Source organism: Aquarana catesbeiana, linkage group LG02, assembly GCF_042186555.1.
Source record: "Aquarana catesbeiana isolate 2022-GZ linkage group LG02, ASM4218655v1, whole genome shotgun sequence".
Lineage (NCBI taxonomy): Eukaryota > Metazoa > Chordata > Amphibia > Anura > Ranidae > Aquarana > Aquarana catesbeiana.
The window spans coordinates 443,951,719-443,965,512 of record NC_133325.1 but is presented as its reverse complement, the minus strand read 5'-3'; the positions used below and the strand labels follow the sequence as shown (position 1 = coordinate 443,965,512).

At 43.7% G+C, this 13,794-nt stretch overlaps 1 protein-coding gene across 17 annotated transcripts in view; it reads right to left on the bottom strand.

Moving 5' to 3' along the window:
- The window catches only part of EPB41 (erythrocyte membrane protein band 4.1), a 294,248-nt gene that overhangs the window by 63,314 nt on the left and 217,140 nt on the right, over positions 1-13,794 (bottom strand). For 12 of the 17 annotated variants that reach the window (XM_073615541.1, XM_073615540.1, XM_073615552.1 and 9 more), the window contains 2 exons: positions 8,062-8,124; positions 6,370-6,552 (listed from right to left, as the gene is read on the bottom strand). The exons of 2 other annotated variants lie outside the window; for them this stretch is intronic. In XM_073615541.1, the coding sequence (XP_073471642.1) occupies positions 6,370-6,552; positions 8,062-8,124 (246 nt within the window). The remainder of the gene's footprint in view (positions 1-6,369; positions 6,553-8,061; positions 8,125-13,794) is intronic. 3 more of the 17 variants (XM_073615546.1, XM_073615549.1, XM_073615545.1) reach the window with 1 other exon arrangement.

The following is a 13,794-nucleotide window of genomic DNA, read 5'->3' as shown; positions in this document are numbered from 1 at the left end:
GACTGTGAGATGAGCCGAGTACACAGGACATGCGGCTCTGTCTATTTCGGCAGCACAATAATTTAAAAGATCGTGCTGCAATTTTGGGCAAGGCTGCAGATGGACACTTGGGCAAGACTGCAGATGGACACTTGGGCGAGGCTGCAGATGGACACTGGGCAAGGCTGCAGATGGACACTGGGCATTCTGCAATGATGGGCAAGGCTGCAGTCGAACACTGATAAGGCTGTATTGATGGGTATTTAAAATGTAGGTTTTTTTCCTTAAACTTCCCTCCCAAACTTGGGGTGCGTGTTATACGCCGATAAATACGGTATTTAATAGTCAAGGGGAATGGACAAGTACTAACAATTTTCAAAAATAGATAAACTGCAGTGGAACAAATTACTAGCTCTTGCAAGTGGACACTTACCAATAGAGATAGATTTTTTAGAGGATAGCTGATAACTGACACAAAAGTACAAAAAGTGATCCACACTTACACAAATACTGTATGTTGTTATCTTCATAAAGCCAGCCTCTATAATAGGACTGTCATTCAGAAACAGCTTGTAAGCAAGGCCAACGTTATTATTATTATTATAATAATACACAATTTATATAGCGCCAACAGTTTACACAGCGATTTACAACGTTGGGGGGGGGGGGGGACACGGAGGGACAGCACAATTACAGTACAATACAGAAGTTACAGGAGGGCCCTGCTCGTAGAGCTTAAATTCTAAAGGGAGGGGGTGGTGGTACAATAGATAATAGATGCAGGGAATGATTTGATGGGGGTGGCTCGGGGACAGTTGTTAGGTGGGTGTGGGATAGGCTTCCCCGAATAAGTGAGTTTTCAGGGATCTCCTAAAGGTGGACAGGTTAGGGGCTGATCGAATATACCGGGACAAGGAGTTTCAGAGGATGGGAGAGGCTCTGGAGAAGTCCTGAAGGCGAGCATGAGAGGAGGTAACAAGGGAGCTACAGAGCAGGAGGTCCTGGGAGGAGCGGAGGGGACGATTTGGGCGATATCTGCAGATGAGGTTGGTGATGTAGCTGGGGGCGATGTTGTGGATGGCCTTGTATGTTGTGGTTAGCATTTTGAATTTTATACGGTGGGGTAGGGGAAGCCAGTGAATCGATTGGCAGAGAGGGGCAGCAGTCACGGATCGATTAGTGAAGTGTATTAGTCTAGCAGCAGCATTCATAATAGACTGAAGGGGGGATAGCCTGCGTAAGGGTAGGCCACTAAGGAGAGAGTTGGAGTAGTCAAGGCAGGCAATAATCAAGGAGTGAATAAGTTGCTTTGTGGTGTCATTAGTCAGGAAGGGTCAAATTCTGGAGATGTTGCAGGGGTTAAGGCGGCAGGATTTAGCCAGTGATTGGATGTGAAGGCTGAAGGAGAGGTCAGAGTCAAGGATTACACCCAGCACCCTGGCATGTGTGGAGGGAAAAATGGTTGTGCTGTTGATCTTCATGGTAAAGTCATGGGGGGACCGGGAAGGAGAGGAAATATTACAAGCTCAGTTTTAGAAAGATTGAGTTTGAGAAAGTGGTGCGACATCCATACCGATATGTCATTCAGTAAGTTTGAGATCCGTGAGGAGATCAAGGGTGTGAGTTGAGGAGTGGAGAGATAGATCTGGGTGTCATTGGCGTAGAGGTGGTATTGGAAGCCATGGGAGGTTATCAACTGGCCCAGGGAAGAGGTATAAAGCGAGAAGAGGAGGGGTCCAAGGACGGAGCTTTGGGCTACCCCAACTGAGGAGGAGGATATGGAGTTGTAAGTGACACTGAAAAAGTGTGCTGAGATCGGTAGGAGGAGAACCAGGATAAAGCAGAATCACAGAGGCCAAGGGAGTGTAGTTTGCTGGGGAGGAGCAGGTGGTCAACTGTGTCGAAGGCAGCAGAGAGGTCTAAGAGTATGAGTATGGAGTAATGGCCATTGGTTTTAGCAGTTAGGTCATTGGTGAATTTTAGTAGGGCAGTTTCAGTGGAATGTTGTGGACGGAAGCTGGACTGTAGGGGGTCGAGAAGGTTGTGGTCTGTGAGATAGCGACTCATTCGGTCATGGACAAGGCGTTCAATGAGCTTGGAGGCAAATGGGAGCAGGGAGATGGCTCTTAAGCTATTCAAACAGGTGGGGTCTACTGAGGGTTTTTTTAAGTATGGGGGTAACCAGTGCATGTTTGAGCAGGGAAGGAAAGGTTCTGGAGGAGAGGCAGAGGTTGAAGATGTGGGTTTGGGAGTTTAGGATAGATTGGGAAGGTGGCTGCAGTAATTGTGAGGGGACAGGGTCCAGGGGAGGGGTGGTGAGGTGGGCAGAAGGAGGAGAGTATTGAGTGTGGTGTTGGAGCTGATGTGTTGTTTAGGGGAGGAAGTTGAATGCTGGATATCTCCTTGCGAATTGTGTCAATTTTGCTTGTGAAATGGTTGGCAATCTGTTGAGCGTTAAGTAAGTTGGTGGGTGGGGGCAGTGGGGGATGAAGTAAGGAATTAAGGGTAGAAAAGAGTTGACAAGGTTAGGATGAGAGGGTTTTGATGAGAGTGTCGCATTAGGTTTGTTTAGCCGTGTGGAGGCAGGACTTGTATTTGAGAAGGGCAGATTTGTAGATGGTAAATTCTTGCAGGGACTTAGATTTATGCCATGCTCGCTCAAGAGCACAGCTGCGTCTCTTGAGACTTCTGGTGTCATCTGTTTGCCAGGGTTGTGGCAGATGGGGCCTGGTTCTGCATGTAGAAAGAGGAGCATGTACGTCTAGGGAGGATGACAGTGTGTTGTTGTAGATGGAAGTGATTAGGTCTGGGCAGGACAGGGGTGTGATTTTGTCGTAAAGGCCATCAGTAGCAGAATGAAGAAGGGAAGGGTTGAGGTTGCGAAGGTTTCTGCGGGCAGTGGTTTGTGGGTTGGCATGGAAGGTAGGAGGAGTGTGTGAAACATAAGGTTTTGATCAGAGAGAGAAAAGGGGGTGTTAGAGAGGTTGCAGGGAGTGCAGCGATGGGAGAACATGAGGTCGAGAGTATTGCCGTTAGTGAGTGAGTGGTGGTTTGTGTCCATTGTGTTAGGTGAAAAGAGGAGGTTAGGTTGAGCAGTTGAGAAATGGTTGCAGTATTAACATTGACTGGAATGTTAAAGTCACCTAGGATGATGGCAGGTACTTCAGAGGAGAGAAAGTAGGGTAGCCATGCAGAGAAGTCATCCAGAAAGCATTAACCTGGTCCAGGAGGCCGATAAATGACTGCAACCCTCAGACAAGCTGGAAAAAAAAGACGAATGCAGTGCACTTTGAAAGAGCAGGGGGAAAGAGAGGGAGGTGTGGGAAGAACCTGGAAGGTGCATTGTGGGCAGAGGAGAACTCAGACGCCACCTCCTTTTCGTCCACTGGGTCTGGTGGAGTGAGTCCAGAAGAGGACACTGTGGGACAGGGAAGCTGGAGAGGTAGTGTTGAATTCCTGGAGCCAGGTTTCGGTAATAGCAAATAGATTAAGGGATTTGGAGAGGAAAAGGTCATTGACAGAAGCTAGTTTGTTGAAGACCAAACGGGCATTCCAGAGGGCACATGAAAGAGGGGGGCCGACTTGTGAAATCAGGGGAATTGGGATGAGAAGGTGGGAGTTACTACTACTGTTGGAGGAGGTAGACAGCCAATTTTGGGGGTGGGAATTGGGTGTGGGAGGGCCAGGGTTTGGTGCGATGTCCCCAGACATTAGGAGTAGTAGGAGGGTTAGGGTGGTAAGGCAGGAGTGGGATTTATAGGAGGGCAGTGGAGTGGAAGTGGTGATACCATGTGGGATTAGATTAGCAGGAGGTGATAAGTGCAGTAATATTGAGTGGGCAGAAGAGAGGGAGATATGTACAGGTTGGGGGCTGGAGAGGGGGGTAAAGAAATGAGAGTTTGAGGAGAGAGGACGTTATAGCAAAGATTAGTGTGAGCATGTTGGAGGGTGGGGAGATGGGAATAGAAGGAAGGCGGAGGAAAGTTAGAGGATGAAGGGGAACTTCATGTAAAATAGGTAAGGAAAACTAATGTCTATACTTACTTTTTTGTAGCAGTGCCTTTGTCAAAGTGCCTGTGTACAAGTGCCAAACGCTTGTCGCCAGAGTGACACTTTGCGCAAGGAGTGGCCAGCCCAAACCCTCGCCAGCCGTCCCAAGAAATGAACTACATTTATACAGGGATGGTGTGGGGGGTGGAAAGAGTCTCAATTTTTCAAATAGGAGCTGATAAAACTAGGCTTATGGGTGGGTGGGGTTTACAACTGGCCTGGACATACAAAGAATAAGTTGGCGTAAACCAACAAAAACCTAAAACCCTGAGTAAATAATAAAATTGTATTAGTCCACTTTCCTTATATCCTGATGGAATTACATATGGAGAACACCAATATAGACAGTATACAGTGAGGGGAAAAAAGTATTTGATCCCCTGCTGATTTTCTACATTTACCCACTGACAAGAAATAATCAGTCTATAATTTTTAATGGTAGGTTTTAACAGCGAGAGACAGAACAACAACAAAAATATCCAGAAAAATGCATTTCAAAAAAAGTTATAAATTGATTTGCATTTTAATGAGTGAAATAAGTATTTGATCCCCTATCAATCAGCAAGATTACTGTCTCCCAGGTGTTTTCTATACAGGTAACGTCCTGAGATTAGGAGCACTCTTTTTAAGGGAGTGGTCCTAATCTCAGCTTGTTACCTGTATAAAAGACACCTGTCCACAGAAGCAATCAATCAGATTCCAATCTCTCCACCATGGCCAAGATTAAAGAGCTGTCCAAGGATGTCAGGGACAGATTGTAGACCTACACAAGGCTAGAATGGGCTACAAGACCATCGCCAAGCTGCTTGGTGAGAGGGTGACAACAGTTGTTGCAATTATTCACAAATGGAAGAAACACAAATAATGGTCAACCTCCCTCGATCTGGGGCTCCATGCAAAATCTCACTTCGTGGAGTATCAACGGTCATGAGAATGGTGAGGAATCAGCCAGAACTACATCTTGCCAATGATCTCTAGGAAGCTGGGGCCATAGTCACCAAGAAAACAATTGGGAACACACTACGCCTTGAAGGACTGAAATCCTGCAGCGCCTGCAAGGTCCCCCTGCTCAAGAAAGCACATGTACAGGCCCGTCTGAGGTTTGCTAATGAACACCTGAATGACTCAGAGGAGAACTGGGTTAAAGTGTTGTGGTCAGATGAGAACCAAAATCAAGCTCTTTGGCAACAGCTCAACTCGCCGTGTTTGGAGGGGAAGGAATGCTGCCTATGACCCCAAGGACACCATCCCCACCGTCAAACATGGAGGTGGAAACATTATGCTTTGGATGTGTTTTTCTGCTAAGGGGACAGGACAATATTACTGCATCAAAGGAATGATTTACAGGGCCATGTACCGTCAAATCGTGGGTGAGAACCTCCTTCCATCAGCCAGGGCATTGAAAATGGGTCGTGGATGGTTATTCCAGCATGACAGTGACCCAAAACACACGGCCAAGGCAACAAAGGAGTGGCTCTAGAAGAAGAACATTAGGGTCCTGCAGTGGCCTAGCCAGTCTCCAGACCTTAATCCCATAGAAAATATGTGGAGGGAGCTGAAGGTTTGAGTTACCAAATGTCAGCCTCGAAACCTTAATGACTTGGAGAAGATCTCCAAAGAGGAGTGGGACAAAATCCCTCCTGAGATGTGTCTATAGAAAAGAAAATATATGTGGCCAAATTCAACAGGGGTCAATCCTGTGGGCAGCTATCTGTGGCTCAGACGATTACTCATTAGGTACAATGACATTGCTTAACTGCATAATAGAAAAAAAAAATGGAGGCCATTTTACAGGGTCATTTGTATATTTTGGAATGGAACCCGGTTAAATCGGTGCAACGACTTTGAAAAAGTGCCTGCACTACTTTAATGTAGTCGGATCAAAGTCGCACTAGAAACCATGCAACTTTGTAAAGTCAGATATCTGCAGCTGCCTCCAGATCACAGGATCAAAAAAAAAAAAATATCTAACTTTATATCAAGTTCTGGAACACAAAGTAAAACCGATTTCTACTTGCTTCATTCACTTAAAAAAATTCTGGAGGCTTTTTCTCTGTAATTTGAAGGCAAAAAGCAGCCTTACTTATTAGGATTGGGATATTAGTATATCATTGGGTGCATTTTACCCCTTTATGACGCGCACATGTTATATACATAAACATATGATTTGCACAGACATATAGGTATGATTTTCAAGTGTCTTCAGTTTAAAAAATGTTTTGCAAAATATGTATGTGTATATCGGCAATATTAACAAAAAAAAAAATACATTTAATGTTTCACTTTAATAGTTTTTTTTTTTAACTATTAGACTTGTTTTATGGTGGTATTCAAACTTACCCCATCAGTGCCAGTTTGGACCTGTCCATTGAAACTGAGGGTACGGAAGGGAGAGTGGGTAGAAAGGCGTTTATCCCACTCACTGGGTCGTGGCGCAGGCACTGACTCCATGAAACTTTTCTTCAGCTCACGGATACTGGCATGGTGTCTAATGATCTCGTCCTGAGTCCGAGTCTCTAAATCCTGAGAAGTTTTTGGAAAGGTGGAAAGTTGGAAGAGCAGTAGAGTAAGATGATGAAAGAATTTTCAAGTGAAGACGAGAAAGAAAAGAACAGAGTAAGAAAGAAAAACAAGGAAGGTAAAGAAAAGAAGAATGGTAAGCAGTTGGGGAGGTAGAAGCCGATATCCTTAGGACACAGCACAATGAAGCCAAAGCTTGTAGCCTGTAACATGTTGTTTGGCAGCAATACAATTAATCTGACTTTAAGGAATGGAAAATGCCCACATCCAACCACATGATATGGCAGCTATATTAGACCCTTTAACACATACTGTTCAGAAAGATAGGCAAGTGTGAAAATGAAGACTGTTATGTATACAACACACTTAAAACAGTCAGGCTTTTGTATAGGTGCTGTAACTAATTAGTAGGTCAGCACAAGACCCTTCTCTACCAGAATATTCAGTGGATTATGGACAAAGTTTGACTCTTTAAATTCACTCAATGGCTAAATCAACAAGAAACTGCTGATATATCTTTTGCTAAAATTCAAGGCATTTAACAGAGAACATGATGTTGTCATAGCTATGAATATTTGCCTATAGCAGAAGCAGCCCTAGATTTGGAAATGCCCATGGCAAATTATTAAGTCATATTTTATGTAAAACAAATGACTATTCAGTTAATTTCAAACAACAAGCCTGCACATGCTCTTCGTAACTGAATATCAATACATTTCACACTGGTTCTTTATTTCCATTTGTTTGTATCTTGCAGTTGTAGCTTTAAAAAAATAAAAAAAATAAAACTTTTCTATAGAATAGTTCACAAGCTGGAAAATGGACCTCTCATTTGTGTTGAGTAGGGCTTTAAACAACAAAATCATGCCTGACTTATTTCAGAAACAGATCACACCTGACTATCTGACAACACTACCACTGGTCTAAAGGACTAGTGCTTTTGCAAGAATTAGTGCCCTGTTTGAAGCTCATGTTAACTGTTCACCTTAGATAAAATGTGAATAGGTATATGATGTCTAATTCAACATGTTTCACCACACAGGCATTATCCAATATTTAAATGTTAAAAGACAAAAGCAGTTTAAAGGTATTGCAGCACTGTTAAAGTTGCACCACATGGTTTTGACACATTCAAATTCCAATGGCTTAATTAAAACTGCAATTTCAGATGGCAGAAGCACACACTGAACTTGGTTATCACTTGTATAAGCACAAGAAATATAACACACAAAGCAAGACCAGAAAAGTTTCACGCCACTAAGATAATGTCCCCTGTAAGCATAATCCAGTGATACAAGCAGCGAGGTCTGCAGACATGAACACATGTTAAATACTTTGGCGAACATACAACATAATACGTTAAAAAAAGAAGCATGCATGCAAAAAATGAACATGCAGACAGTGCCTGCAGGTACTTTTGCAGGTACATACACACCAGAAAACAGAACAAAAAAATGAAGACATCAACGTCCAGACAGTACGAGGTTACAGACTGCAAGAATTTATACCAACCTCCAACATTAAATTGCTATGTCTGATATAAATGTTTTCCCCCTCTAGTTTCTTTGCTCTTTTCTGCAAAGTGAAAAAGTAGAAATTCCGCATGAATGGAAAACAGACAATGACGAAAAGCTGAAAAAAGTAAATAGATAAGAGGTACTTTGTGTCATACTTTCTGCATCCCCCCCCAAAAAAAAAGTAAAACCTATCACCTGTAAAATATCTGTCTACTCCTGAACACTAAACTGTCTAGATTAACGTAGCTGTTGATATCCTGTCATACAGACACTACTCCCAGGAAAGTGGGTAAATCCCAGTTCTTAAAGTGCTCCTATAATATATTTTAGGTAGGTATTAGCAAAGGCACAAGGAAAAAAATAATTGATGCCTTTCAATTAGTGTTAGATCAATAGTCAAAAAGGACATATTATTTAACCGCTTCAGCCCGGAAGATTTGGCTTTTTAATGACCAGGCCATTTTTGCAATTCGGCACTGCGTTGCTTTAACTGACAATTGCACGGTCGTGCAACAATGTATCCAAACAAGATTGACATCCTTTTTTCCCCACAAATAGAGCTTTCTTTTGGTAGTATTAGATCACCTCTGCGGTTTTTATTTTTTGCGCTATAAACAAAAGAAGAGCGACAATTTTGAAAAAAAACACAATATCTTACTTTTTGCAATAATAAATATCCCCCTTTTTTTTTTTATAAAGAAAAAACAATTTTTTTCCTCAGTTTAGGCCGATATGTATTCTTCTACATATTTTTGGTAAAAAAAAAAAAAAAAAAAAAAATCACAATAAGCGAATATTGATATGTTTGCGCAAAAATAGGGGATAGATTTATGGCATTTTTATCTTTTTTTTTTTTTTTTTTACTAGTAATAGCGGCGATCTGCGATTTTTTGTCAGGACTGCGACATTATGGTGGACACATGGGACACTTTTGAAACCATTGACAATTGTACAGCGATCAGGGCTATAAAAATGCACTGATTGCTGTGTAAATGTCAATGGCAGGGAAGGGGTTAATACTAGGGGCGATCAAGTGGTTGCGTTCCCTAGTGTATGTTCTAACTGTGGGGGGAGTGGGACTGACTAGGAGGAGACAGAGATCGGTGTTCATACATCGTGTGTTCATACTATCTGTTTCCTCTCCCCTGAAAGAACCGGGAGCTGTGGGTTTACAAACACAGATCCCGGTTCTCGTCTTGTCATGAGCGATCACGGAAAGCACGGCGGTCATTGCGCCCGCGGGGCACCCACATTGGGGTCGGGCACATGCTGTGGGCGCCCCTAGTGGCCAAAAGGCGAAGCGACGTAACAGAACGTCGTTTCGCCCGGCCGTGCCATTCTGCCGCAGTAAAACTGTGGCGGCTGGTCGGCAAGTGGTTAAAAAGAAACTAAACTCTGGATGCTGTGTCCAAAAAAATGACAAGAAGAAGACAAAGCACTAGTCTCTGGTATTGCCCTTGGTCTCCCTACGTTACCGATTTACCATGACTTGTTCTTCACTTTATCTCTGTGTGGAGGCTGTCGACTCTTTTTAGCGGCAGGGTTTTTCTACCTCATGTCAGAGCCTCCAGCAATAATATCACCGAATCTCACTCCAAGTAGCAGTAAGATGCAGAAGTACCTTAAACGTCACACTACAAATAAACAGCTATAAGGTTGTAGGCACTGGAGTGCCTAGGCACAGTGGCATGCAAGGAAGTGCACTGTTATTTTTCAGAGCAATACAAGACAAATAGGCACATTTTCAGGGTATGGTTTTGCAAAATAACACTTATAGAAGCGCACTGCAAATCGTCACTTTTTAAATCTACTTTAAAAAGTTGAAAAATTTATGTTGCGGGTGAACTGCTTTAAAAGCTTTTAATAGGGAGTGAGGCTGGGTTCGCACTATTGAATATTGGATACGGGGGTTTCTCCACATCCAATGCGCATAGCAGGAGATTGTGACCAGCTCTCTATGGAGCCGGTTCACACATTTCTGCAGCGGCTTCGGTACGAATTGCACAGGAGTCCTGTGCCTCTTTTGCTTCATTTCAGGTCCGAATTCAGCCCAAAATTTGGATCTGAAACGGTGAATGGAGATGCACCGGACTCCTGCTGTGAGCTGCTGCGTTCTCAAGTGTGAACCCAGCCTTAAAGGGGAATGCTCTAATCATTTGAGACAAAAGTAATTAAGAATAGAAAGAAAGAAAAAGGATTTTGGACTTCATGTAAAATCCTTTAAAGGAATATAGATAGGAGTAATTCAGCTACATAGGGTTACGCTGCTGCCTTCAGGAGATTGGACACAAAGCTGCAAGAACAACAACAATAAAACAAGACAATGGGTGCACACCAGCCTTGAGCATTACCTTAACCACTTCCCAACTGACGCACGCCGATGTACGTCGGCAGAATGGCACGGCTGAGCAAATGGACTTACAGGTACATCCATTTGAATTCCCCGCCATGCCACTGCGTGTGCGCGCGCCGGCCAGGAGCTCCGGAGTCGGGTCCCGCGGACTCGATCGCCGCGGAGATACCCGCGAACGCCTCACAGAGAGGGCGAACGGGGAGATGCTGATGTAAACAGCATCTCCCCGTTCTGCCTAGTGACAAGTGTCACTGATCACAGCTCCCTGTCATCGGGAGCTGTGATAAGCGTAGTGACACACACAGCCCATCCCCCCTACAGTTAGAATCACTACCCTAGGACATACTTAACCCCTCCTCGCCCCCTAGTGGTTAACCCCTTTACTGTCAGTGTCATTTACACAGTAATCAGTGCATTTTTAATCGCACTGATCGCTGTAAAAATGACAATGGTCCCAAAAATGTGTCAAAAATGTCCGACATGTCCGCCATAACGTCGCAGTCTCAATAAAAATCGCTGATCGCCGCCATTACTGGTAAAAAAAAAAAAATTATTAATAAAAATGCCATAAAACTATCCCCTATTTTGTAAACGCTATAACTTTAGCGCAAATCAATCAAATGCTTATTGCGATTTTTTTTTACCAAAAATATGTAGAAGAATACGATCGGCCTAAACTGAGGAAAAAAAATGTTTTTTTTTATATATTTTTGGGGGATATTTATTATAGCAAAGAGTAAAAAATAATGCGTTTTTTTCTAAATTGACGCTCTTATTTTGTTTATAGCGCAAAAAATAAAAATCGCAGAGGTGATCAAATAACACCAAAAGAAAGCTCTATTTGTGGAAAAAAAAAGGACGTCAATTTTGTTTGAGAGCCACGTCGCACGACCGCGCAATTGTCAGTTAAAGCGACGCAGTGCCGAATTGCAAAAAGTGCTCTGGTCAGGAAGGGGGTAAAATCTTCCGGAGCTGAAGCGGTTAAAGCGGAGTTCCACCCAAAAGTGGAACTTCCGCTTTAAGCACTCCTGCCCCCTTACATGCCACATTTGGCATATATATTTTTTTTTGGGGGGGTGCTTAGTTTTAAGTGAGAATTCCTGTCCCACTTCCTGCTTCCGACTACGGGCCACCTAGGCGACTCATCCTCTCCCCCTAGGCGGCCCCTTCCTCTCAGCAATCTTTTGGGACATGTCACAGGTCCCAGAAGATTGCCTGTCCACTCGGGAGAGCGCAACGCGACTCTCGCATGCACACTGCGTGCCCGGCCGTGAAGCTGAAAGCTTTCACGGCTGGGTGGCCACAGTTTCAATAGAGGTGCCGCAGAGAGGAGGGGAGAGGGACTCTGCTTTAAGCATCAATTATTAAAAAAATTGCAAATACACTCACAATGGTCATAACAGCAAGCAAGGATATAATGTGACATAAACCAGTCACTTAACAAATCAAAGATCTGGATGTCCAATAAAAAGACCTGGGTGACACTCCACAGCAGATACAAGAGCGTTAAGGGCGAGGGTATATCCCTGAAAACATGTTAGCTCTTGTATCTACTATGGGTGTCACCCAGATCTTTTTATTGGACATCCAGGTCTTTGACTTGATAAGTGACTGTGGTTTATGTCATATGACCATTTGGAGTATTTATTGTATTTGCATTCTTTTTATCAACAAACAGTGCTTAAAGGATGAGTTAACATGTTACCTGTGTTTTTGGGAGGAACATGTAACATGTTCCAGCTCCTGCACATTCTCCCTTCCGATAATACCCTGTGAATAAATAAACTATAAGTACCGTGGCAGACGTACTTGTAGTTTGAATGAACCGTGGGCACGCTGATAAGCACGCCTGTATTTCATTCACACTGCATACAGCTCTGCAATGACAGCCCATACAGAGGTACCGACAACAGAGCTGTAAACAGTGGGTGAAGGAGCCCAACACTGCTCCCACAATTTGTTGATCGCAGGTGCAATGCTTTTCAGGCTGCTGTTTTGAAGAATAATAAATGCACATTTTTTACCTGCAGAAAGATGTGCATTCATTTTTATGTAAAGATCGTCTTATCCCTTAAGGTAATGCACAGGGCTATGGTGCCCTTTTCTGTTGGTTAAACTATAGATTTCCCCAATCTGAAAAGAGCAGCAAAGCCTGAAGTATATCCGGGTACTGAACTGAAGATTCTGGCCATCTAGCCTTTTCCTTTCTGTTTCAATATGTTTATTGAGTTTTTTTTTTTTTTTTTTTGGGTAAACAAGAGAAATATAACAAGCTTATTGATCGCCCACGCAGGGCCTAGAGATGTAAAAATTACCAAAGATCAATGTCGTTCACAATTATCCTATAACATAGTGAAAATAGGGGATGGTATCAAAAAATGACCACTGCATAAAGTGCTCTGTCCCCAAATTCTTCGCCGATGGGGAGGCTCTTCTCCAGCAACCCCCTCCATAGGAGGCAACGGTGGGAGTCACAATAGTGAAAAACCAGAAAAAAAAGGCGAGAAGAGCAAAAAGGCTCGTGGATAGGAGAGGGGTAAAGGGAACGGGAGATCTCGGACATGGGCGCCTCACAGAAGGGAGTCAGACAAGGCCCAAACAGGATGCTTGAAATGTGGGAAACTCATAAGAGATCCATGGTTCCCAAATTTTGAGAAATTTGGCGTGTGAATCATTCACAATACTGGACATCCGTTCCTGAAGTAACATAGCAGTCATGCATGTCCTCACCCCTTGGAAAGCTACTCATTGGGTCTTCCAGGCTTGAGCTATAGTTTGTTTAGCCACTATAAAGAGGTAAGTGGCCAGCTTCTGCTGAGAAGCAAACAAACCAGGTATTGGACAATGTAATAGGGCTAGCTTAGCAAACCTTCGGACTGTTATATGGAAAAGTGTCTGCAGTAAGCCAAAAACCCTAGACCAAAACCCAATCAGTCTTGGGCAGGACCACCAGGTGTGTATGACATCACCCCGCTGTCCACAGTTGCGGAAGCATCTATCAGTACTTCCCGGGAAGGCCTGAGCTCTGCGGGCCGGGACCCAGTACCATCAGAATAGGACCTTATTTATATGCGGCTTCTAGGGTGTTTGTATTAAATGAGCATTTGGCTACCATTTTCCAGGCCTTACTCCAGTCTTCCAGGTCTATGGGAGCCTGGAGGTCCCTTTCCCATTGGGCCATATAAGAGAGGGGTGCTGATGACAGACGTCCATTCAAGGATGTATAGATAGCCGAGATGAGGCCAGGAGACCCAGGGGCATACTGACATGTGTGTTCAAAAAGTCTTTTGAAATGAGTAAGTGGACGTGCGGCGCAAGGTTGTAATCCAGTGTTTTAATTGAAGGAAATGATAATGCTCTCTAGCCGGTGCGTCA